The sequence below is a fragment of the Apus apus genome, chromosome 8 (assembly GCF_020740795.1).
Source record: "Apus apus isolate bApuApu2 chromosome 8, bApuApu2.pri.cur, whole genome shotgun sequence".
Classification (NCBI taxonomy): Eukaryota; Metazoa; Chordata; class Aves; order Apodiformes; family Apodidae; genus Apus; species Apus apus.
In genome coordinates, this window is record NC_067289.1 from 330,570 (window position 1) to 356,405 (window position 25,836).

The following is a 25,836-nucleotide window of genomic DNA, read 5'->3' on the forward strand; positions in this document are numbered from 1 at the left end:
TCTAACCATTCTATGAGTCTGTGATTCTATAATCCAAAACCATTGGAATGAAACCTATCACTGCTCAACTATTTCCATCTGGACCAACCTGCACTAATATAAGTATGGCAACACTCTTGGGTGATACAAAATGAAGCACACACACTCTGCCCCCAAAATCTCAAAGTCCTCTTTTGCATAGACATCAGCAAATGAGAAGACTGTGAAATGAAATGATAGGGATTTCGACAAATGAAAAGATAAGGACTTCTAAAAATGAAATTACATGGACTTTAGAAGTGCTAAGTACACTAACAGTAAAAAGACATAATTTTGCTTTCTTTTTTAATAGCATCTTAAAAAAAAAAAAAGTTTTTAATACCATTCTTCCGAGAATTCTTCTAAGAAATCTCCCTAGGCTGACTGGCACAACCCTTAACAAAGCAGTTGACTTAAGATAATCAATGCACAGCTCAAACAAACGAAGTTAAACTCAAGCTTAACTGAGCTGAACATACAGAAGCAGGAAACGTATAAAACCTACAGTTTTCATTTAAGTCCAATATCTTTTCCTATGGAATCTTGCAGGACCACACTAATAAACCTCTCCAACTACTGCTTTCAGCTAAACTATACAGTACAAAAAAACCCCAACCTAATATGGAGTTATTAATGCTTGTTTTAATGCACAATCAAAGAATTTACCATGCAAAAAACTCCTGCTATCTCCTTTAAAATACTTATCCCATCTCCCAAAGCACATCAAAGATCAGGTTCAATTAAGTGTTACTACTGCCAATGAGTAATGACCAGAACCCAAAGCACCACAAAACAAATGAAAAAGAGAACACTTTCCTTTATGCTCTAGGCATATTCCGACGTATCAATGAAAAAAAAAAAATGCACTTACCTTGCTTCAAGTAGTAAAGGAGTTGAAGACCACTTTGTAGTTAGAGAGGTTGTCACAGCCTTAGAGTCTCCTTTTACAAGTGAAGAGCTGAACCAGATTCCAAGAACTGCAATAAGTATTCCCATTTTACAGAAGAAGCCTAAAAAAACATAAAGGAAAAAAAGGTCAGGTTTTGCATTTTCTGTGTTTATAAATACAGAACCTCACATTTCCAAATATATGAAAGTGTATTTTAAGATCCAGTGGCCCATTTAATCCAATTCACTGTGAGATAATTAATCACAGTCTCACCTGGGCTCACAGAACCACAGAATCAAAAATTCTGTGAAACAGGAAAAAAGGCAAGATCTGACTCCTGAGCTTTAAAACTAAATCAATTCCAGCTTCCTCTATATTTATGCATTCAAATAAACATGCTCCTGTTCTTTGGACACCCACATCATATACTACTTCTTTAAGGGGTGTTACAAACAGGGCATGTTTGGAATGTGGTGGAAAACCGACCCACCATTCATCTTAGGGGAGGTAAAGCCCCATTCCACCACTGCACAGCTCCATCAGCTGCTATACTAACCGATGCCAGAAGAGCCTGCTGAGGGTCAGGTTCCCTAGTCAGCCCTTCAGCTCCTGCTGGGTACAGTGGACTTCTTCTCTAGGGGATGAAGAAACAAGCATTTACTGGATGCACTAAGTACTACCAACTTTGGAAGCTGAAAAATGAATGAAATAATGAAGACAGACTCAAATGATGAATCTTACTGTGAGAAATAAGGCACAACTAACAAACAAACAAAACCTTAAGTAATTTCTTTAGTGTCCTTCATGTGTACTTTTATGCCTCTACATTCTCTGACCTACGCACCATAATACAGCTGAAAGGAATTTCCTTCCCTGCAATTCTTAAGCTTATGGAAGACCGAAATCCTCCTGTTAGCTTTCAGATTTGCAGAATCTTCAGGGTTGGAAGGGACCTCCAGAGATCATAGAGTCCAACTCCCCTGCCAGAGCAGGACCAAAACTAGGGCAGGTCACTCAGAAAGGCCTCCAGACAGGTCTAGAAAGTCTCCAGAGAAGGAGACTCCACAGCCTCTCTGGGCAGCCTGTCCCAGGGCTCTGTCACTCTCACAGCAAAGAAGTTCTTCCTCATGTTGAGGTGGAACTTCCTGGGCTCGAGTTTGAATCCATTGCCCCTCGTCCTATCACAGGGCACAAGTAACAAGAGGCTGTCCCTGCCTTCTTGACCCCAGCCCTCATGTATTTATAGACATTAATTAGATCCCCCCTCAGTCTTCTCCTCTCTAGACTGAAAAGCCCCAGGTCTCTCAGCCTTTCCTCATAAAGCAGGTGTTCCAGTCCCTTCACCATCCTCATAGCCCTTTGTTGGACTCGCTCAAGTAGATCCCTGTCCCCCTTGAACTAGGGAGCCCAGAACTGGACACAATACTCCAAGTGAGGTCTCACCAGAGCACAGCAGAGGGGGAGGAAAACCTCACATCACAGTCTCCAAAAGTTCAAGCTTTCTTAACCCTCTCTGAATAGAGTATATTTACTACACATCTAACATATATCCAGCCATTCTCCCGTCTTAATCCCTTTTTTCTGGATAACTCATTTTCCATCTCCAAGTGAAAAAATTCAAATTCCATGTATACCACACCCGATACCCTGTCAGGATCTAACTCATGTCTCTTTTTCATAATGAACTCAATATAAGAAATAACCTTTGCATACCTGTAGCTCTATCTGGACATAACAATGCCCTGCTGTGCTACACAAAGAGCAGCTTGCCCAGCTGCACAGGACGTTTGCTGTGCAGCTGGGAAACAGCCAGACGGCACTGCACAACATGCAGCAGTTACAGCCCTGGCTGGCTCAGTGTGGAGGAAGATCAGTCAATATTTGTGGAGGGGAACCTTGGCTCCCACCAGGTGCAAAAAAACCCACAAGGTTTGCAGCTTCTTCCAGAATTGGGTCCTTTTTATTCACTGTGAATCACACACAGTAGTTTGAAACACGTAAATTAATATGCTGAACTGCTTTCTTAGGATTAAAACTCCTGTGCTACTCTCTCACACCTGTTCTTCCAGCCTGTGAGAGACTGAAATAACAGCCTTTTCCTACATGAAATGAGGGAGGTGGAAGGACTCGCCTGACACCAGTTTAGCCAACTGAATACCTGCAGATTAGCAATATCTACACTCCCTGAATAATAGCAGTCTTAAAAGAAAGGCAAGAGCAGTATCTCAAAAAACCCAATAAAAAAGCCACAAACACACCCACCACGGAGAACAGCAAAGGTAAGAGCCAGAGAAATGAACATAAATGACATGAAGCAATCCAGCTATGTTCTGCACTAGGTAACAGAGGAAACACCGATCTGAATGAGGACAATTATAAAGTGGATGCTTCAAGGCTTGTTTTGTAAAGACTGTTCCTCTGAAACTACAATAAAGCGATTAACTGTCTGGTCTTAAACCAAACCCGTGAAGAGCTGTGACTACAAATAATAACCTCTAGCATCCCGCCAGCAGCCTGCCTGCTCCCACCGAGACCTCGCCCGGCGCGCCGCCGGCACAGCCTTGCGGTGACACCGCCGAGGACTCGCAAAACCAACAAATGCAAAATAAACGGGGAGGCTGTGCGCTGCTGACCCCCGAGTGCGGTCTCTGAGGCTCTCCGCTCCCCCTCCGCTCTCACGGCGGCTAACTGACTGGTGCAGCGCAGAGGCCTGGCAGAGGCTCTGGGAACACCGCCGACCCCTCAAGGGACACTCCTCTCCGTCGCTCCCGAGGGCAGCGGCCTCCCGAGTCGCCCCCCCTCCCCCCCCCCCCCGCTCCCGGGACAGAGCCGCGCGCCCCTGCCCCGCGCGTGTCGCCGTGGTAACCGCACCTGCCAGCGGCCGCCACGCTCCCTTCCGGCTCATGCCTCTCGCGCCGCTTCCGGGCACGACACTTCCGCTGCCGGCGAGAGGGCCGCGCAGCCATAGAGTTACCCGGGGGGGGCCCGCGCTAGAGTGTCGCCCGGCCGCCATCTTGGGGCGGCTTGGCGGCCTCGCTCGCTCCTCCCGCTGCCCGGCTCAGCCGCCGGGTGCGGGGGGGTGTGCGGAGCGGAACACTTCGCCTTTCCCTCAGGGTTTCATTCCCGGCACCTTCCCGGGCACTGCGCAGTCCAGAGCCGGCCTCAGCCTCGCTGCGGGTCGGCCGCCGCGTCCGACCGCACCGACCCGGCAACCACCTTGAGGCGGCAGGAGGGGCGCGGGCGGGTGTCGGGCGAGCTGCCTGGTCCAGGCTCACATCCTTGGCAGAGCTGTGGGGCACCGAAGTGAGAGTGAGAGAGCAGGAAGAGTGATGATTGTTCGGCGCATTTGTGCAGTCTCAGTGAGAGAAGTGGGCAATTCCAAAAGCAAAGGTAGACCCAGTGTTGTTTGTCACTAGCCTGTCTAGTTGGCAGCCTGTAAAGAGCCCACAGCTTAGTCGTGCTGTGCGAAGAACACCTATCGTTTTTTTTTTTTTACAGTGTAAATATGAGGGGAAATTAAAGCAGCATATGACAGATACAAAATAATTGTTTTTATTAATCTTCTCTACACTGCTTGTGATTTTACAGCTCTAGGAGCTTTTTCTTTTCCGGCCCAAATATGCCACCCCCATGTAACCATCCTTCTTGTGCTCTGCCTGATTATCCTTCCTATGTCCTCTGAATGGTTTGTAGCATTACTGTGTTGGTTTTGACGCACGGGGTTGGGGCACCAGAACCGCACTTCTTGTTCCAGGTGTTCAGCCAGAATAAAGCTGAGAGTAAAGTAACTCTGACAAGGGTGAAGGCAGTGCCCCAAGTATCAAGGCCCGGGACAAGTCTCCAGTCCCGACTGATGGTCTGTGTGCCTTCACAGCGAGCCTGACGGCTGCCTGTGCCCGAAGCTTCCTCAGCAGCTGTTGCCAGGGTCCTTCACAACACAAACCTGAAGGGCTTGCAGGGCAAAATTAGGGATCAGTTCCACGTGATTCCGTTTTGTTTCTGGTTTCATTTAAAATATTAGTAAAGCTCTCAGAGGGACGGCTGTGTATCTCATTTATCTCTGAGCCTCGAGGACCTGGACAAGGACAATGTTACGGGAAACAGTGCCGTTCCGAGGCGCGTCTAACGGCAGGCGAGGCCGCGGCGGGTTGCAGGGTGTCCTGTCGTCAAAGCGGGGAGTGTTATTCCTTCACTTCCGTCCCAGTCAGTAGCAAATACTTGTGCCAGCGGCCAGAGGGATGTCGGGGCCAGGCACCCCGTGACGCACCGGGCGCTCACGGCCCGTCCCTCGGGCCCGCCCGGCCCGGGCTGGCACCGCCCCCGCCGCGTCTCCCTGGAAACCCCGCGGCTGGCGGCACCGCCCCTGCCTCCTCTCGCGAGATCTTTGCCCTGCCGGGCCCGCGCGCGGACTACTCCTCCCAGCAGCCCCGGGAGGCGCTGCCGCAGCCAATGGGCGGGGGCGCGCGCGGCGGGCGGGGCCGAGCGGAGCCAATCCCCGCGGGCAGCTGCGGCGGCGGAAGCGGAGCTCGGCGGCGGCGGTTCAGTGACGGCTGTCGCGGGGGACCCCGGGCACAGGTAGCGCCGCGGGCAGCGCGCGCGGCACCACCTCGCTCTGGCGACCGAGGGCGGCCCCGGGAAAGGGCTGTGAGCGGGGGCCCAGTCTTTAATGCGCGTTGCTCGGAAGGAGACCACGCCTGGCGGCAGCGCTGCGAAACGGTGCAAGCTGCTGAGGCGGCGGCGGAGACGAGAGGGGGGCGGGAAGGCACGGGGGCAAGGGGCCTTGGAGGGGCGGGCAAGTGCGACCCCGGGCGCCGCCGCTCTCCCGGCAACATCCGGGCTCTCTGGCCCCTCACGGCGGGACGGCAGGGTGGGCCCGGGCTGCACGGCCGGCCCTCATTGGCCAGCGCTGTCCCGTGCGCCATTGGTTCGCTGTCTCGTACGTCATTAGTAGGGCTGCTCTTCACTGGCTGGGGAGGCTCGCGCTGGATTGGCCGGTGCGGCAGGGCCGCGCCTGATTGGCCCAGCCCTGGCTGCGCCGCTATCGCCGCGCCCAATGAGCAGGGCGGGAGCGGGGGGGTGGTGCCTGCCGGGGGAGCCGGCGTCCCCCGTGAGGCGGCCGGGTCAGGGGGGGTCGCCGGTACCGTGACGTTTCGTGACGCAGCGTAACGCTCGGCGGTGCCCGCAGGCGGAGATGAGCTCGCAGCAGTTCCCGCGCTCGGGCGCGCCGTCCGCCGGTCTAGGAGCAGCGCCGCCGCCGCCCGGCCCCGCCAGCGGCTCCACCGCTACAGGTAAGCGGGGCCAGGGGTGATGTCGGTTTCTGCGGGTTGCAGAGATGGGCGGGCAGCGGGCGCTGGGCGGGAGGAGCAGGGCAGCCTCGGTCACAGGCGGGCAGGACCCGGTGCAGATCCGCCGTCCCCTTGCTGACTGGCCAGCGGTGCCAAGGACCGAACTGCTCGCGGGCCGCGCAGCCACAGCCGAGGCAGTGGCTGCTGCTGGTAACGAGTTGCCTCGCTGGAATGGGCGTCCTGATTGCTGTCCCTGCCGATGCGACAGGCTCTCCCTAGGCTGCCAGAGGTGACAGGGTGAACTGGGCTCTTCTTCTGGAGGGCTTGTTCTTGTTTTCCACCTGGTGTTTGGGTACGCAACACATCCAGACACATTCCCGCGTCACGGCAGGTGTTCCTGCCCTTGGCCCAGGGTTGGAAGTAGACAATCTTTAAGGTCGTCTCCAACCCAAACTAGTCGGTGATTCTGTGATGAAAGTAGTACTTTTAATAACAGCCTGTTTGATGAGGAATTTTGGGCAGTTACTTGGATAATTACTTGGATATTTAATTTTGAAGAAGAAGGTGTTCAGATGGACTTCTCAGAGCTGACCCCAGGTTGCTCAGTGTTACAAAGCCCATTGGTTTGGAGAGGAACTAGCAGAAGCAGTGCTAGAGTACCTAGAGCTTTCAGCGCTGGAATATGTTTAGTTGCAATGGTGAATTTCTTTTACTTAGACTATTTCTGACATCTGTTCTCTGACCTGGTGAGTGACCGATGTGAACTTTTTCACCTTTTTCACCTTTTCCTTCAGAATCCCCTTTTTCTTTTTTCCCCTAGTGAGTGATGAATCCAGTCGTGAGTCAGAAGTTGCTCCTAGAGAGCACGTCGCCCCTGGTGGCTCCATACAACCTCGAGAGGAAAAGCAGGAACCAGTGGTGGTTCGGCCGTACCCGCAGGTTCAGATGCTGACACAGCACCACCCTGTGCAGTCTGGTGCCCCGGTGACAGTGACAGCCCCACCAGCACATTTGACTCCAGCTGTCCCCCTTTCCTTTTCAGATGGGCTTATGAAGGTAAAGAGGAGGTTCACAATTCATAGGGGAAAAAAATACAATCTATGTTACAAGTTAGAGTGTTGAGCAAGAATAAATTCAGCTGAAAGATAAGAGCTATTTCAATCAGGTTCTGAAGTCCCCTTTTCTCTGCAGGGTTGGATGAGAATATCAAATTAACTATGAACACCCAGTGTCTGTAGAGAAATGCCGTAGCCCTAACACTTTCCACCTGTGACTCAAGCTGTATGGTAGAAGCTGTGTATTTCTATTACAAAATATGCCCAAATGAAAATGGAATAACTCCAACTGACCAATATCCTTCCTCTCCAGATATTAAACCATACTTAGCCTTGTCCAAAGCTGATTTTTCTCTCCAGGCTTTGAGCCTCCACCCCAAATTATTTTTGCTTCAACATAAAATCTCTTGGAGTTGCCAGTGATTCTGTTTTTATGTCTCTTCCAGCCCCCCTTGAAGCCCACCATGCCCAGCCGGCCCATTGCTCCTGCTCCACCCTCTACTCTGTCAGCTCCTACAAAGGTTCCTGGGCAAGTTACTGTGACCATGGAAAGCAACATGCCACAGGCTCCAACAATTCCTGTGGCAACAATCAGTGGTCAACAGGTCTGTGTTTTTCTGGTTTTGTGCTGTTTTTTTTTCTGTTCCAGCTCACTGCATGGTTAGATCAATACTAATATGGATTCAGACTTGAGCACAGGAAGTTCCACCTCAACATGAGCAAGATTTTCTTTACTATTAGGGTTTCAGAACACTGGAACAGGCTCCCCAGAGAGTCTGTGGAGTCTCCTTCTCTGGAGACTTTCCAGACCTGTCTGGATGCCTTTCTGAGTGATCTGCCCTAGTTTTGATCTTGCTCTGGCAGGGGAGTTGGACTTGATGATCTTTGGAGGTCCTTTCCAACTCCAAACATTCTGTGATTCTGTGATATTGGTGCAATTGAGGTAGGCTCCTGCAGCAGGAGGAAAGGTGGAGGCAGCAGGCTTCCGCATGCAGTGTCCTCTTGTTGTTGGATCAGTTGGAGTAGTAAACCTCACGCTCGGTTGTCACCAGCTCTTTAGAAAGCTGCAGATTTATTGTAATGTTCTGACTGATGTGGCCCAGCAAGGCTGGGATGGCCAAAATCTGCTGTGCAGCTGAGTCTTGCCTTAAAAGCTCCTGCTGTTCCAGGTGAGGTGAAGTGCTGGAATTCATCACTGCAGTGTCCTTTAGCTCTCTTGAGAGCAGATTAGAAGAGACTGGTGAACAGTACATGGTTTTGCAATGCATTCTTATAAAACCAGTAGTGACAAAATTGGAGGTTGGATGGGTGGAGATGGAGATAATGCTTTAGAAAGTTTTTCCTCTCAAACTTTGACTCCAGAGCCAGTCCTTATGATTTGAAACTAAACCTCAGAAGGCTTGGGGTTTTGATGTGAAGTGTCTTTAGGTGGATTTGAGTTGGCTGGCAAAGGCTGTAGCAGTTTCAGCAGATTTTTATCTTTATTAACATTCCTGGCAAGTCCAGAATTTTAAGAAAATAGAATTTGTTGCAGCCTTTGCCAAGTTTCCACCATTCTCTTGGCTTTCTGGAGAGGTGGGGTGAATCCGTGCCTTAGAAGTCACTAATGGCAGAAGGGCGGTCTCTCTGCTTCATGTGTGGGTGACTGCTGGCTGACTGTCACCCACGTGCCAGCCAGAAGAATAGGTCAGTGAAACAGATAAATGTTTACATCTTCCACAGAGGATGTCAGCAGGCTCTGTAACTTAATCCTGCAGAAACATCTACCCACGCAGCTTGTACTGCAGGCAGCCTTTGTACACAGAGTATTGATACAAAATCTCTTTTCTGTCTTTGGAACTTAGATATGGTAACAGTGTGGCCGTTAATTCTGTCAACACAGCTCATTGTTTATTTGGGGGTTTGTTACTTCTTTACTTCTGCAGGGGCACCCTAGTAACTTGCATCATATCATGGCCACCAATGTGCAGATGTCAATCATCAGAAGTAGCGCTCCTGGGCCCCCCCTACACATTGGAGCTTCTCACTTGCCCCGAGGTAAGGATCCAGTCTTGCTGTCTCTGCCCTCTGCTCACAGCCTTCAGAGAGATGCGTCCAGCCCTCACCTCTAAAAATTCTTACTGCTGCTAGTGCAGCTAATACATCAGCTGCTCAGACTGCTGCAATAAATAGGTGACTGCTGGTCTTGTAAGCATTAGGTTCTCTTCAGCTAAAATGGGCAGGACTGAACAGGAATGTTTAACATGCTGGCAGATACCAGCACATCTGGTGTTTAGTTCTGTGTGGTTAGAACAGAGGACACTTCCAAGAAAAAATACACACTGGTATAGATGGACATAACCTGCAAAATGTCATGTATGTTCTTGGTAGGAAGTGTGGTTCATCTGTGACAGTGGCACCTGAGCAGTTTTGAGACATGTTTTTTGTATGAGGAGACAGCCAACAGTAGAGAAATTAACCGAAGTCCTATGCTGTTGTCACTGTAAAAGTTGGCTGGAGGTTTTTTGTTTTGCTTTTCTTCTATTGCACATGGGTCTTTCTTTGGAACTTTGTCAGGTGCAGGGTGATGATTGTGCATATCAGGTGACTTATTTACACATTAACCCAGCGACCAAGCTGTTTGAAGTATTTATACCGAGTTCTAGAGCTTGGAATAGAAAAATATTAGATTTGCAATATCAGGTTGTTATAGGGGAGTAAGAAGTATCGGTAAAGCCAATTCATTTCAAATAACACCTACCCTTCCCCACAGACTTTTGTGAACAAATATATGTATTTTTTGTAAGTCTTACTTTTTAACCCAGTGTCACCTGAAGTACATTCAGACTGAAGTAGCACTCACTGATATCAGAGTTAACACCCTTGGTTTGTTTCCCAGGTGCAGCGGCTGCTGCAGTGATGTCCAGTTCCAAAGTAACCACAGTCCTGAGACCAGCTTCACAGCTGCCAAATTCCGCGACGGCCCAGCCTGCTGTTCAGCACATTATCCACCAGCCCATCCAGGCAGGTAGCAGCCAGGCAGCTTCACCCAGCACCACCAGCCAGCCCCACCTTCTTCCTGCCTCTTTCCTCTCACTGGGTATCTGCTGGGCTGAGGCTGCTGGCAGCTCTCGTCCAGTTGTGTTTCTTGGGTAACAGTTTCTAACAGCAAGCAGTGAAATGGTTGCTTTAGTCCTGGGGTTTATTTCCTTCATAAACTTGGTGCCAGAAATCGGGTTTTTAACTGTCTCCAAAGTGCTTAGAAACTGGGAAGAGGATTTAGCTTAGATACGCTCAAGTTTTAAAGTCTAAAAGGCCTGGTGTGATATCCTTGTGTGTATTTATTCTTAAATGTGTATATATTGATGTAGAATTAAAAAATACTTCATTTTAATATGGTCCTATATATATCAGCTTATATACACACACATAGGAAGAAGATTGTAGGTACTATCTCCCTACAATAGTACTAGTGGTCAGTGCTAGAAAACAGGATTAAACATCTTTACTTGGTGCTTTCAGTTGGGATCTCAATTTTTGGATCAGGGTTGTTTTTCATTCTGCAGGGAGCTGACCCTTGGTGGTGGTGGTTTTTTCTTAAAGACCTTCAAGGGATCTGGTCTTGTTGACTTGGTTGGTTACCGATTCCTATGATGTATGTGCTTTGAAAACCAGGACAAATCTGAGGAGCTTGGAGATCAATTCAGAAAGACTGGGAATGTCTTAGAATGCTGAACCAAAACTTAGCAATGAAATGCAGGAAAACCAGTTTTAACAACCTAATTTGTAGTTACTCTGTAAACAGCAAAGTTTATTCTCTGAATGTGTCTCTCTGACTTGTTTTTACAGTCTCGTCCTCCCGTGACAACTTCAAGCACCATTCCTCCAGCTGTGGTGGCAACTGTCTCGGCCACAAGAGCTCAGTCCCCTGTTATAACTACAACAGCAACACATGCCACGGAGTCGACCCTCAGGTGATGGTGCTTTGAAATCTGCAGTGCCCTGACTTGACAGAGTCTGCAGGAAGGGGAAGCATACATGTTAAACATCCAGAGATGATCATCCTGTAGATGTGGGATGATATAATGCAAAAATAGTAATGCTTGCACAGTGCAAATGCTTTCAGTTTTGTAAATAAAACATTACTACGAACATGAACTGTTGCACTGTGTTCTGAGGAAGAAAGAGCTTAACAAGTCAGTAGTGATCTCCTGTTTCTGGAAGGCAGTCTGTTATAGGAGTTTGTGGCTAATTCAGCCCATCTTTTTTTATGAAGAGTGAAAAAAAAATAACACAAGAATGTTGAAAAGCATCCCTGACTGCAAGTCTTTGTGATGAATGATGTTATCAGTAAGTCTGCCCTTCTAGTTGTGTACTTGCAGGGGATGAGGGCAGAACAGAGCAAAGCAGCATCAGAAACTTGGCCATGTATTTGGTAGCAGTGCTGCCCTCAGAGAGGAAGAGACTGAGGCCCAATGTGTGTCCTTGCGTGTTATCTGTTGTATTTAGTATCCACAAAGTTATCTTCATAAGTATTTTTCCTTCTCTCCAGTCGACCTACCCTCTCCATCCAGCAGCACCCACCTTCTGCAGCTATTAGCATTCAGCGGCCTGCGCAGCCAAGGGACGCGGCCACTCGGATCACGCTGCCCTCACACCCAGCTATAGGAACACAGAAGCCACAGCTCCACACCATGGCTCAGGTGAACTGCCAGAGGGAAAAAAAACCCTCTCGTGTTCTCTGGACATCTCTTTTGTTTCCATCTTGAGCGTGAAGATTAAATTTGGGAAAAAGAGTATTAGGATCTAAGTTTGTGCTCTTTACAGCAAGATTCTATATGAAGTAAATATTTTAAATGTACTAATGTTTTAACTTGGAGGTTTTCTTTTAATTTCATAGAAAACCATTTTTAGTACTGGTACTCCAGTGGCAGCAGCAACAGTGGCACCTATTTTGGCAACGAATACAATTGCTTCAGCAACCACAGCTGGTGAGTATCCATAATGCTGTTGTGGGATGTGGTTTTTGGTGGTTTTCCTCCTTGACCATGCAACCTGATTTACTTTGGAGGATTTTTTTTTTTGGTGGTGGTAAAGACTGAATTTAAACGTGCATGAGCAGACTTCAGGAGGGAGATTGATGGGTTCTTGGAGTTTTTGCCCTCTTTACTTAGCTATAGATACACTGGTGTGGGAGGGCTCTGTAGAAAGATCTTGTGTTTTTTTTCTTTAGGTTCTGTGTCTCACACCCAAGCGCCTACAAGCACCATTGTCACCATGACAATGCCCTCCCATTCTTCCCATGCTACAGCTGTCACGACCTCAAACATCCCAGTTGGTGAGTGATTCCAGTTTTAAGAAGATTCTGCACTGATGCTTCAGTTTTCAGTTTATGCTAGCAGTGTTTGTGCATCAAACAGAAGTTAGCAAGTTAAGGAGGGGAAGAAAATAACTTTTGAGATTAACCAGTTAACAGGTTTTCTGTGGCATAGCTTTTAATACCAGGAAGAAACGTTCTAGGAGGAGTAAGTAATAAAATGGCTCATTAACTTACTTGAATTTTTGGATGAACTTGGGCCTTTTGGCACTTCAGAACCTGCATTCTCTATACTGGAAGTTATAACTGCTTGGTGATAATAGTATAGCTTTCAGAGTTGATTTTCTAAGCACCTTCCTGTGCTTCTTGATGCGTTTGGTGTCCTGGCCAAGTGTGCTTAGTGTGTTCATTTGGAGGTAAATTGCTAAGGTCTAAAGGTGGGAAATTTACTTGCCTAGATATAGAATCTGCCTGAGATGGTTCCTGCAGAACTGCATACATTTCCTTTTGTTCATTTTTCCCTGCTGGCCTCCTTGTTTTTTTGGAATTTTATAAAATCTTTCCCTGCTTAAATTTCCAAGGAGTGAAGTTGTATCTTGATAAATTAGTGTTTTCTCTAAAGCTTTTGTACATGTTTTCTTTCTTTTCTTGGCCTCTGTCTATGTACACTTGTCTGTCTTGATTTAATTTCCCTTGGTCACTGTCAAGTTTTGCTTTGGAAGCTTGAATAAGTAAGTTCTTGACAGCAGAAAGGATTGGACTGATCCTAAAAAAAAAAATAAATCATTTGAGCACTGGAGTAACTTAATGTGTTAGCAGGTATAACTGATGTATTAGTATATCATGTCTTTCTATTCTGGTACAAATCGATGAAAAATGCTTCATTTCCCTTATTTTCCTATTGAGGAAAGCTGTCATCAGTGTGGACAGGAAATCATCTGGGGATAGGGTGGCTTTTTATTTGGGGGGATGATGGGGTACTAGGAATGGGGTCTCTGCCAGGAGAACGAATCGTGCCTGTGCAGTGTCTGCCAACTTTTCCTTTGGCTGTGAACTGATAGCATGTTTGTCTTTGTGCAGCTAAAGTGGTTCCTCAGCAAATCACACACACTTCACCCCGGATCCAGTCTGATTACACAGCAGAGAGGAGTAATCTCATCCCCCTCTCCAGTCACCGGTCATCTCCCAACCCTGTAGCAATGGAAACCAGAAATGACAACAGGTGGGGAAATAACAGCTCTGTGAATGACCGTGAGGGAAGGGTTTGAGTGCCTTGCTGCTTTCCTACGTTCTGATATGCTGGAAAGAGTGTGTTCTAAAAACCTGGGGTGGGAGCAATGTTGTAGTTTTGAATTAAATATAATAGTTCAGACACTTGATAGTTCTGATGGTTGAGATGACAAAACTCAAGGAGTGGCCCAAAGGCAGAGGTTGAAGAGGAGCTGTTGAAATGGTGTGTATAACACTTGCTTTCTCTGATGCTTGCAGGCAGTCCGTGCCTGTCCAGTTCCAGTATTTCTTGCCAACGTATCCACCCTCTGCCTACCCTCTGACCGCGCACACCTACACCCCCATCACCAGCTCGGTGTCCACCATTCGCCAGTACCCAGGTAGGACCAGCTCTGGGGACTTTGACCTGTGTCTAATTGTTACCTTGTGGATGAGCTAGAGCAGTGGGAGCAGCAAGAGGCTTTTATGCTTAATTCTGGCAGTTTGACACAATTCTTCTTGGCTGAGGGTTTGCATCTCTATAAGTAAAAGTTTTTGATTATAGAAATCAAAACAGTTCAACGTCTCCAAACTAAGCCAGCTTTTTGATGCATCTGCATTCCCTGGTCTTCTGACAAGCCCATTTTAATCTCTTTCAAAATACAGGAAAAAAATAAGCTGCATTGCACACTTTTGCATCAGTGCTTTAGTTGAAAGAACGAAGCAGTGAATGTGTTTGAACTGTCGCAGTGACTTGCAGTTAAAAAATCATGTATAATAAGAGCCCATGTCACAACCCCAAAGTTATGTCATTCTGTGACAAAATTAGGAGTGTTTTTAGGTAAAGCTGATTGATTTAGGACTGTTCTCTATAGTGTGACAATTGTACAGTCCAAACCCTAGGAATATGCACAATTTGGATTTTCACAGAACATTGTGTGCTGGCAGTATGTTACCCTCACGGAGTGCAGAGAGAATTTGGAAGGACTTGGAGGTGGCAAAGACCATTTGCTGAATGGGAAAGTCTGCACAGGAAACTGATGTAATTGAAAATCCAGGGAAAAGTTGCTTTGTCCTGACAGTGCCATGTCAGGAGTTGAGGTGGGCTTCAGGATGATAAAATGCCTTGCAAAAGGGTCAGGTGAGCTCCTTCTGTGCATTCCTGCACTTTGGATGAAAGTTTCAAAGGAGAACAAGTGGGTGAGTGGTGGAAATTGATGCTGCCAGTGGTGGTTGAGGGGTGGTGCAGGGCCCCTGGTAGAACGTGATTGCAGACTGTCAGGAGTTCCAGTTAGGGTGTTGGCAAGCTAATGCTCGTTTTTTATAAAGCAGATGTAGGTTCTTCAGCAGGAGCTCATTGACAGAGACATTTTGCTTGTTAAATTGACACAGGTCAGCCAGGTCAGGGCTTAGATAAAACTGCAGAAGCAACTTTTTAAAAGGTCACTGAGTTAGGAGTGTTAATACAGAATGGCGAGAAAGAATGTTTGCTTTGGCTTTCCACGTGCTGGTTGTGGTTTTATAGTCTCCCAAAGGGATTTTGTTGGATAGAAAGTTCTGCAACAAGAGTGCAGAGGGTGTTCCACTAAGAGAATTCATGTGCCATACTTGATACAGAAGCCATTTTCAGGGACCTGGTGCTGGATTTCAGGGTTTTCACAGCTGTTGTCAAGAGTGTCTTGTCAGCACAAGAACCGGATGGAAATCCTGTGACAATGAGAAATCAGCTTGTTGTGATGACAGGCTGTCCTTTGTTAGCAGGCAAGTCCATCGTTGCCAAGTTTGCACTTGCATTCTGTGTGTGGCTGCAGAAATAGTGCCACTGTCCTGTAAAGATTGGAAATATGAAGCTGCAGGTAATCTAACAGTATTGCTGTAAGCTGCTAGGGAGAAGCATCATACACCATATAGTAGATCTGGAGAGATGGAATCATAGTTCCTCGGTGCTGTCAATTGAAATAAATTACCATCTTAGAAGAGGTACTTTATTGAGAACATTGTTCTGTCACAAAGGATTTCATGCTCACTTTAGCTGTGGGATCCAGCCATCCCTGTTCCAAGTCAGGTAAGATTGCACCCAGCTTCAGAACAGTTGCTTCAGTTGCACTAAGAAAATCTTTTTATGACTGTGTGGCTGGGGAGAGGGGTAGTAAGCCCTACTTTAAGGTTCTTACACTTGAATGAGTTGCTTACACTAGCACAGGTTGCCCAGAGAGGTTGTGGAAGCCGCATCCCTGGAAGTTTTCAAGGCCAGGTTGGATGGGGCTCTGAGCAACCTGATCTAGTGGGAGGTGTCCCTGCCCATGGCAGGGGGGTTGGAACTAGATGATCTTTAAGGTCCCTTCCAACCCAAACCATTCTATGATTCTATGAATCCCTGATTACTTTTCTACAGTGAAATATTTTTTTTTAATTGATGCAGTGATCAGCTTTATGGAGAGACTGTCTTTTCAGAAGAAATGGCTTAAGCTTCTGATTATCGAATTTTTTTTTTTTTTTTTTTTTTTAAAGCAGGGAAAATGCAAAGTGTTTGTACTTACAAGCATTGTGAAATAAGATGCTGAGTGAAAAGATTACACAGCTTCCTGGCACTGGAAGCTGGGTACAGAAATATAATTTGAGTCTGACCTAAAGCTGATTTAGACTTGATCTTTTCTCTTGTGTTGCAATTTGAAAAAGAAAATGGAATGGAAATAAAGAGTAATGCCTCATTCTTCTGGCAGACAGTTTGGTGTCTCCACTCTGATTTACTGCTGCAGCAAGCAGGCTGGCAAATTCATTGTTCAAAGCAAACTGGTCTTTGGATTAACTCTTGGAGGGAGCGAGGGCAGCCAGGCGGGGCCATGACGCGATGTCTGTGTTGTGTCCCCAGTCTCAGCCCAGGCACCCAACTCTGCTATTACGGCTCCGGCGGGCGTTGGCGTGGCCTCCACTGTCCACCTGAACCCCATGCAGCTGATGACTGTAGATGCATCTCACGCCCGTCACATCCAGGGCATCCAGCCCGCGCCAATCAGCGCCCAGGGCATCCAGCCCGCGCCAATCAGCGCCCAGGGCATCCAGCCAGCGCCCATTGGGACGCAGGGGCTGCACCCCGCAGCACCAATGGGGGCACAGGGACTGCAGCCAGCGCCAATGGGCGCCCAGCAGCCACAGGCTGACACCAAGACTTCAGGTAAGAGCCACCAGCCAAGCCAGGGCTTGGGACCCCATCAGAGCCACTGAGCTTGGCTCTGCCACATTTGTCTCATTTCCTCCCTTTGACCCTCACTAACAACCTCGCTGCAGTCTCTGTGGTCCAGTAGTGGACACCATGTATGTTCATACACCTTCTCCCACCAAATATTTTTTACCTGTTTCTTAATTTATTCTTTCTGAGCCTGCTGGGTGGAGTGTTTGGGTGGCTTTGAATGTGTTACTTCAGTAGGAGAGGCTGGTAGTGCCTGAGCTTAAACAGTTCTCTTCAGTAAGGCCTTGTGGGAAGAGTAATTTGCAAGTAAATTATGTTGAAATTATGTTCTCCAAACTGTTGCAGCTACACATTAGATCACAGCAGCAATGAAAACACAGCCAGGTACCACTTGGTAACCTGATCTTGGACTGTGATAGAAACCATCCCTCATTAAAAAGGAATGGTCTGATGAGCAATAACTGAAGAAATGGGATGTGGTAACCAAGACAATGTGCTGTTGCAAAGCTGGCAGATGTACATTGTGACTTCCTGACTGACTAAATGCTCCACATCCCTTAGTTGGCCAAACAGGCTTTTGCAGAAGGTTGGGACATAAACACAGCTGATGGTGCTCACTTACTTACATGTGGCATGCACTGCCATGTAGACTCTGCCAGGAGTGTTACTCTGTTGACCCAGTTGTGTTGGTGATCCCCATGGCAATTTCTGTATTTTCCATTTCTTCTGGAGAAGGTGATTTCCCTAGCAGCAGCAGTTAGGCAGGAGGTAGCTTCCATCCCCCTTGCAGAAGGTTCAGTGAGCAGATTGATTTGCTTGTAGCAAAGGTGTTGCTTACCAGATAGTTTGGCAAGCTCTACAGTTGAAGATGGCGGGGGGAGTCAAAGAGCATGTGGTCAATGCGTGCTCTGCAAACACTTGCTTTGTCATCAGATTTCCACAAGTAACTGCTGCTTTATCTTCTCTGGATCTGTTCTCTCTGCCATGTCAACGTCCATCCTTCCCAGCAGTAGTCTTGGCAGATGGAGCCACCATTGTAGCAAATCCTATTAGCAACACATTCAGCACGGCTTCTGCAGCAACTACAGTTGTGCAAACCCACAGCCAGAGCACCAGCATCCCAGCTCAGGGCTCCTCTCCGCGCCCGAGCATCCTCCGGAAGAAACCAACCACAGATGGGTGAGTAGAGTTGAAGACTGATGTGTGAAGGACACTTCTGTGCAATCTGGCCTGGCTCAATGGCATCATATCAGTGGAGATATGAAAAGTTCTAGCAGATTATTCAGCAAGCAGTGGTGGTGAGTGACCTGCTGATCTGTGAAACACGCCTCCTTTCCTACCCTAGGGCAGGATACAGTTTTATGTCACTGTCAGTAATGAAATAAGAAGGACAGTTTGTCTCCTAGCTCTTGAGACTGACCCTTTGAGGGAAAGTGGATTCTTAGTGTAACAAAACCAGACTTTATAATCTAAAATAAGAATTCCATGCTTTGTCGTCAATGCTGTTCTTGAAATAACACATGGATGATCAGAAAGGATAGAATTAGTACCCTGCTGTGAAAGCTGATTAGAAAGAAGGGAGGGAGTAACTTAAACTCAAAATATTGTATGTTGTCTAATTTAAAATGCCTGAATAAAGAGGCAGGAGACAGCTTTAGAAGTAACAATACATTTCCTCCTGACTAATGATTGGAAACATTTGGAACAGATGTGTCCTATAAGACTGAAATTGCTTTGCTTTTTTTTTTTTTTTTTCAATTGGGTGGAAAACATTTTTAAAGGCAGTAAAGCCTTAGGTTGTAAAACTGAAACAGAAATTAAAGAAGCAGAGGTAGATCACTGGATAATGTTTCCATTTGAGAGGCTGATTATTTTGGACAACGGTTTGACTTACAGCCCCACAGGAGACTGGAATAACCTCTCAAAATACTTGTCTGTATTCAGTTCTGTGCTGCCTGATGTCCACGTTCAGGCCTGTGGTACTGGAGTCAGGCCTTGACACAGTCCAGTCCAGCTAAAGGAAGCAGGTGTCTGTCTAAGCCCTATTCTGTTCCAGAAGATTTACTTTTCCTTGAAATGGCAGTGGAGAACAGTGGCATCATGGCCAGATCTCCCTTTGTCTGCTTTGGGACCTGGTGGCTGCAGCAGGATGAGAGTGAAGTGAGAAGCCCTAAATGGGGGTGATACTAGGCCAGAGTGACTTCTTTTATCATAAAGGAAGTAAAACATAACATCTAATTTGAAAAGTAAAACGAGACTGAGGAGCATCAGTGAAGACAGCTGGAGCCTCCTGTCCAGATTTGGGCAAGAGAGGGTTGATTCCTTTACTCTCAGTTGTGTATGTCTTTGCCTCAGGAGGTGAGACTCTTAGATCTGTCTGTCTCTTCCAGGCTGGCCGTCAGGAAAAGCTTAATTCCACCTCAGCCACCTGAAGTAGCTAGCACGCGTGTTGAGAGTGCGATGCGGAGCACGTCTGGATCCCCAAGGCCTGCTGGGTAAGGCTTTAGGAAACAACCAACTGTGTCATCACAGTTTCACTATATTTGTTAGACTTTCCTTCTTTCAATATTGAAGCTTTTTCTTTTCTATTGGGAAACTTTATCTATTTTGGATTTGTTAGTGTGACAACTTTGAACAGACTTGAGTAGTTCTGCTGTTGTGAAGCTGAGGCAGCTGCCTCCTAAAAGGTGTGGTTAGGAGCTTTCATGGAAACAAATAAAAATCCGTCTGCTTTTGTGAAGGATGGGCCTTAAAACTTTTTTCTATAGTGCTTTAATGCTGAAGAAAGATAAATTGAGCTTCTGCCCTGCTTCAGTTGAGTTCAGTGGCTTCACAATGTATTGTTTCATAACTGTTAGCTATAGCAGGACCTCTTGCAAAAAGAGGATAGGGGACACTACAACTTTGGGTGAATTTCCTCGTTTCCAGTGTGAAACTGTCTTGGTCCTTTTACAAGTACTTTGAAGTTACCTGGAATTAGTTGTGGGATTCAGCTTGTTAGAGTGGAGGAAAATGGCATCTATAATAAATACAAAGCATTAGAAAGTGAGTGGAGGAGGAAATGTAACTGAGGTGACACCTTCTGCTGTGGTTAAGCACCTTACTGTGCCAGGTGTTACCTGGGGATTGGACTTGGTGATCCTAAGACCTCTAGAAGTCCTTTCCAACCATGTTGATTCCAGGTGCAGGAAAAACTGGGTAGTCTGAACCCAGCTGGGCTCACTCACTCTATGTGAGGTGGTCATGGCTGAGATGCAGTCAACTTCAGTTTGTTTTGCTTTTTTCATGTTACAGTGCAAAGCCCAAACCTGAAATTCACGTGTCCATGGCCACTCCGGTCACTGTGTCAATGGAGGCAGTGTCTAACCAAGGCAGCGAGCAGCCCACCATTGTGGTTCCCCCAACCTCCCAGCAACCCCCCTCTGCCATTCCAACAATCATTGCAGCAGCCAGTCCCACCTCACAGCCTGCAGCAGCTCTGTCCACCATTCCAGGAGCTGTCCCAGCTGCTCCACCAACTTCTACCACAATTGTGGCTGCACCTGCTCCTCCATCAACCATGAGTGGGGCCCTGTCAGCAGTGCTGGGTCCTCCAGTGCCAGACATAAAAATCAAAGAGGAAGTGGAGCCTATGGACATAATGCGACCAGTATCTGGTAGGTGGTTATTAATCATCAGGTTTTCACTTGTTGTTGAGACAGTGTAGAAATTGGGAGTCACTTGGTGTTGTGACTGTTTGTGCAGGTTCAAACAATCTGAAGAGTCAGGGTGAATTCCTTGTTTAAAACACACATGCTCAGCAGCAGTATCAAGATACTATGAATTGCCACAGTTAATTTCAGTTTTCTCACAAATCTTACCATTTAGGTCCAAGGGCCTTTCTCATACGTGAAGAACTGTTGACCAGAGCAGGACTTCTTAGGGTCCTTCTGTAATTCATGGATATTTCTCTCTAGAACCTTCTAAAATATTAATTATATTGCCTTAGCCAGCTTGGCTATAGTTGCTGTCACACAGTATGATCCAAATGAAGTCCAAATCCTTAGGGATCTGGGATCAGGCTCTACACAGTGGCAAAATGGTACCAATGCATCTCACATTCATGGGTTATGTGGTATCAGAGTTCTCTTCTAGATGTTAGATCCATAGCTCTGTTCTGTGATGGAAGAAGCTGATTGCTTCTCTGATTGTGTCTCTGAAGCACAGGCAGGCAGCATTAGGCTCTTTAGTGTTCTTTTGTCTCTTACCAGCAGTTGTGGGTAGGCCAAATTTTCAAGAGATCATATCCAGAAACTTCTTACAGCCTCAGTCATGGCTGGCTAAGCTTTTTTCCCCAATATATGTGGAGTCCTCCCTCCAGCCCTTTGCTGCTGTGTTGCCCATCTTCAGAGGGTGTTGGCTGGTGCAGTGACCTGCTGGTGTGGTGCTGTTCACCCTGCAGGACAAGTAGGCTCTTCCAAGGAATGCTACAGTCAGACAGATTGCATGGGACTCTCTGCTTGCATGACAAAAGAGAGAAGAGACTTGCTTGCTATTGGCTGATCTGTGCTGGTGGACATACAAAGATACCTTTTTACTTTTTTTACAGTAACACAAGATGGATGTTAGGGTGGACTCCTTTTTGTAGCATTCAACTCGCATAAACTTTGAATATTAAGGAATTGAGAATAGTTGTCTCTTTTTTTATGTTTTTGTCCATGAGACATTAAAGATCTCAGGGTACAGGCTTGTCCCAGCAGTTGCTGCTGGTTTAATATCTGTCTTCTACTCACATGGAGCTGAAGTGCATGTGAAATGGAGTTCATGCTCCTCGCTCCTCGCAGTGTGCTGAAGCATCACCTACTCATTGCTCAGACAATGCTGGTGTGTCACCTTCATACCCATGGCTTGGGTTTTCTTCTTTCCCTCCTCTCAGCAGTCCCTCCGTTGACTACGAGTACAGTGTCTTCATCTCTGGCGTTGCTGGCCAACAACCTTTCAATGCCTCCAAGTGACTTGCCACCTGGTGCCTCCCCGAGGAAGAAACCCCGTAAGCAGCAGCATGTCATCTCCACAGAGGAAGGGGACATGATGGAAACCAACAGCACTGATGACGAGAAGTCCACTACCAAAAGTTTGCTGGTGAAGGCAGAGAAGCGCAAGTCTCCCCCAAAGGAATATATAGGTAATGTCATCTCTAATGTCTTTAGTCCTAGTTAGATATCTGTATTTTTGCCTCCTTTTGCTTCTCAGAGACTGCTCTGATGTTCTCCTGCTTTGAGAATACAAACAATACAGAATACAAGTGTCAGTTTCTCAGCACGTTCTGCATAGTGACATCCAGGGAAAATTAACTTTCTTGACACACAGAGCATCACATTGCATGAGGTTGTGCCCACCGATCTGCTGCAGTTCTTGTGTCACACTCATCTCCTCCTTTTACCTACTTAATGATGGTACTGACAGACTTCTCCCTGGATCCTTCTCTAGATGAAGAAGGTGTGAGATACGTCCCGGTACGTCCACGGCCGCCAATCACGTTGCTCCGTCACTATCGCAACCCTTGGAAAGCTGCTTACCACCACTTCCAGAGATACAGTGATGTCCGGGTGAAAGGTCCGTCTACTGCTTGGAGCTGGGCAGCTTCATTCCTCTGGGATGAGCTGCTCTGGCATACCTGGCACAGGTGTTTGAGGAGCACCTTTAGCTACCTGGTGCTGATAAGCGATCCCACAAAAAGGTTTTGATTGAAGTTTGGAAAGCAAGGGTTGATCAAGTTGGCTAATGACTTTCATTAGCTTAGTGTTGCCGCTCTCAAGGAGGAGAGAAAGGAACAACACAACAGAGAATTAGCTGTAACTTTGTAAAATAAATTAAAAAAACACATGGTTATTGAGAAATGTATTTATGTAGAGTGTTAAAACTCACTAAAGACAGTAATCCTTCCGTAGTGACCTGCTGTGGTGATGCTTAATTTTGTGGTTTCTTGCTATGAAGCAAACTTAACAGTTTAATAAAAAACATTCTAGATTTAGTGTAACTAATGTTGTAATCTAACAAAAGGGCTCTTACATTTATTTTTTTCTAATATGAGAAAAACGGAGATCAAATTCTTGTTTTTAGGCTTCTTAGCTAATGCCTTAGAGTTGTTAAGAAGGCTGGGTTTTCACAGCTGTGTAAATACAACAAGGAGGGAATAAATGTGTATTTCATTGCTATGAGATAGACTCAACTTTTTCATGTAGGGTGTTAAAATGCTGAACACCACCTTTTTTTAATGAGGGGGAAAAAAAAACAGGATATAATTTTTCTGGAAATACAGATAACTTGTCAATAAGTGAGCAGCAGTCAGGTACATGGCAGATGAGTGGCTCTTTCCTGTCTGAATCAAAACATTCCTCACTCTCATTTATCAGGATATATGGAGAGCCAGAGTTGTTTAATGATTTTGTTGGAGAAGGGAGGCCTGGCTTCCTGAAAGGTGAATAGTGTATCTTTGTGTTTCCCAATGACAGAAGAGAAGAAGGCCATGCTCCAGGAGATTGCCAACCAGAAGGGCGTGTCCTGTCGTGCACAAGGGTGGAAGGTCCATCTCTGTGCAGCGCAGCTGCTACAGCTGGTAGGTGGATGAGGCTTGGCAGCCTCCTGCAACACGGGGGAGCACAGAGCTGTGTAAGACAGGAGGATGTTTTTACAGACTCAGTACATGTCATCTGACACTGGGATGCTGTGAAGGAGCTGGTGTGTAGTGCCCAAAGGGAGTGGGATGCACTTTCCCCTTTCTCAGGAATGTGGCATAAGTGGCTTGGAAACTTGAGAGTGTTGGTTTTGATCCAGACATAAGAGCTGATGTATTTTGTACAGATGATCAAAATTGGCAACTCCCTCCTGCTGATGCACAGGTCTGAAGAAGCTTCTGTTTGGGATGGTGCGGCTGATCTGAGGAGGCAGCACTGATCCACATTCCTGGATGCTTCTGTTTCAGGTTGGGGGTGAGGTAGGTGCTTTGCATTCTAGCACCAAACTCCCCAAAACCTCTGCATTCCTGGAATAGTACTGTGAGACACAGAGGAAGCAGTTCTGGCTAGGGTCCATGTTTGTTCAGAAGTGGAGCAAGCCTGTAAACAGGATGTCAGTAAGAATGATAGTGCCACACTCAGCGTCACAGGCTTCATCTTTTGAATCATTGACATGAGCAGCTGAGAGGGGAACGGATTGTCGTCTTCTGTGTGTAGCTTTCTGAATGTGAGCAAGTGTTCTCTGACCCAGTGGTGAACCTCCTCATGAAGTGCTGGTGTCTTTTAGACCAACCTGGAGCACGATGTGTACGAGCGACTGACTGCCCTGCAGGAGGGCCTCATTCCAAAGAAAAAGGCAGCCACTGATGATGATTTGCATCGAATCAATGAGCTGATACAGGTAGGTTCCTGTGGCCTCTCAACCCAGCCAGACTTCTTTACCCTTACAAAATATTCAAACACAGTTAGGAAGAGCTAAAGCTGCCTTAACCCCCAACCCCAGATCTGTACTCATCATGTCTTTCCCACATCCGCAGTTCCAGAGGGTGTTAGTAAAGGCACAGTGGTTGCTTAAACTGGACAGTGGCTGTTAATGACCACAGTGTTTCATTGCAGGGGAATATGCAGAGGTGTAAACTTGTGATGGATCAAATCAATGAGGCTCGAGACTCCATGCTAAAGGTCTTGGATCACAAGGATCGTGTTTTGAAGCTTCTAAACAAGAATGGAACTGTCAAGAAGGTATCCAAATTAAAGAGAAAGGAGAAGGTCTAAAGCCAGAATAATGACTCTGAAAGTGGAGAATGTGTACAGAATGGAGTTGAACCTGATTGTGGTTTGGATTTATTTTTAAGTGGAGCATCTGAATAAAAAAGGATGAGCTTAGGGAACAGTTGGCAACAAATGGGCATGTGAAGCGTGGTGACCTGAAGGGATTGTCACTGATTTCTCCTAATGAACAACGATTTCTCTCAGGCTCATCCCTTTTTAAAGTCTTTCTGGTCCCATTTGTTTAACCCTCCGGATGTGTCATTGCCTACTAATTGGAACCAGGGATGCAATATGTGGTGGACAGTGCTCCTCCTGCTCTGCAGCTTAGGGGTAAATGTACCCAAGGTGTGTTGACACCTGTGAGGCACGAGGCTCTGCAGGGGCCACCAGGAGGCTGATGTAGAGGTATCAACCCTGACAAGAGCTGTGCTTCAAAGCAGCCGAAGTGAAGCTGCTTTCAGATACCCCATTCAGATCTTTTTCTTCTGACCCTCCAGTGTCTGAAGTAGCCATCTTAAACCAGTGCCACTGCACCAGGAGATCTGCCGTGTTCAGAATCTCCAATGGCTGAGAAGTTCTAGCTGTCAAGTTAAAAAAATAAATAAATGGGGGGGGGGAATAATTTCCCAGTGATGTTGTGTCTCTGTGTGTGTCTATGTTGGTGCTCTGGGATCCTTGTTTTGAAGTACCTCCTGCAACAGAGGACTTCCTGTAGCTGGTGTAATGCTAGTTGTTAATTACCATGTACATCCTGAAAACATTAATAAAGGACTTGGAGGTTTTTGTATGTGAGCAGTTTGTGCACCTTTATCCTAGTGAAACTATTTGACCTGGAAACTCAAAACCAAGAGGAAGCCTTGGAAGAAGCCTTCTAAGGAGAAGAAGTACGTTGGAAAGAGGTCAGCCTCTTGTGCTGCAGAGGGAAGGTTAGCTTGATTCAAGTTTCAGCTCCTAAACATGCAGTATGGATTGATTGTCTCCCATGCACCTGTGCATTTAACCCTAATTTTCTAGAAAGGTTGCCAGATCATTTAATTTTTAGTCTCTGCAGCAGGAGGTATCAGTTTCATGAACTAATTCTGTTTTAAGAATACTTTCCCCCCCCCCAGTGTGTTATAGGGCTGA

At 46.7% G+C, this 25,836-nt stretch overlaps 2 protein-coding genes across 10 annotated transcripts in view; one reads left to right on the forward strand and one right to left on the reverse strand.

Moving 5' to 3' along the window:
- Window positions 1–3,845, reverse strand: part of UGGT1 (UDP-glucose glycoprotein glucosyltransferase 1) — a 46,518-nt gene extending 42,673 nt beyond the window's left edge. Inside the window, exons 1-3 of one of the 5 annotated variants that reach the window (XM_051626342.1) lie at window positions 3,779–3,821; window positions 1,464–1,541; window positions 890–1,028 (exon numbers count right to left, since the gene is read on the reverse strand). In XM_051626342.1, the coding sequence (XP_051482302.1) occupies window positions 890–1,014 (125 nt within the window). In that variant the 5' untranslated portion in view covers window positions 1,015–1,028; window positions 1,464–1,541; window positions 3,779–3,821. Of the gene's footprint in view, window positions 1–889; window positions 1,029–1,463; window positions 1,542–3,540; window positions 3,557–3,778 lie in introns of those variants that run through there. The other 4 variants (XM_051626345.1, XM_051626343.1, XM_051626346.1 and 1 more) reach the window with 4 other exon arrangements.
- A 1,578-nt stretch (window positions 3,846–5,423) lies between these two features.
- Window positions 5,424–25,498, forward strand: SAP130 (Sin3A associated protein 130). 5 transcript variants are annotated; one of them, XM_051626075.1, is made up of 21 exons: window positions 5,424–5,482; window positions 6,093–6,195; window positions 7,013–7,248; window positions 7,694–7,852; window positions 9,173–9,284; window positions 10,126–10,250; window positions 11,076–11,200; window positions 11,779–11,929; window positions 12,127–12,217; window positions 12,460–12,564; window positions 13,624–13,765; window positions 14,032–14,153; window positions 16,625–16,927; window positions 17,950–18,121; window positions 19,333–19,437; window positions 20,237–20,598; window positions 21,858–22,106; window positions 22,412–22,537; window positions 23,437–23,540; window positions 24,227–24,340; window positions 24,556–25,498. In XM_051626075.1, exons 2-21 carry the CDS (start codon window positions 6,099–6,101, stop codon window positions 24,712–24,714), a joined length of 3,159 nt encoding a protein of 1,052 aa, XP_051482035.1. In that variant the 5' UTR covers window positions 5,424–5,482; window positions 6,093–6,098; the 3' UTR covers window positions 24,715–25,498. The 5 variants fall into 5 exon arrangements, with proteins under 5 accessions (XP_051482035.1, XP_051482039.1, XP_051482037.1 ...); XM_051626079.1 differs by lacking the exons at window positions 5,424–5,482; window positions 24,556–25,498 and adding an exon at window positions 23,786–23,918 and having other exon boundaries at window positions 6,056–6,195; window positions 24,227–24,303; XM_051626077.1 differs by lacking the exon at window positions 5,424–5,482 and having other exon boundaries at window positions 6,061–6,195; window positions 21,861–22,106.
- The last annotated feature ends 338 nt before the right edge of the window (window positions 25,499–25,836 follow it).

What these genes read in the sequence shown, in the direction of transcription:
- SAP130 (XM_051626075.1), top strand. Translation starts at nt 6,099, where the DNA reads ATGAGCTCGCAGCAGTTCCCGCGCTCGGGCGCGCCGTCCGCCGGTCTA. An exon ending in TGCTTCAGCAACCACAGCTG is followed by an intron (nt 12,218 to 12,459) that starts GTGAGTATCCAT and finishes TTTTTTCTTTAG; the next exon opens with GTTCTGTGTCTCACACCCAA. An exon ending in GAAACCAGAAATGACAACAG is followed by an intron (nt 13,766 to 14,031) that starts GTGGGGAAATAA and finishes TGATGCTTGCAG; the next exon opens with GCAGTCCGTGCCTGTCCAGT.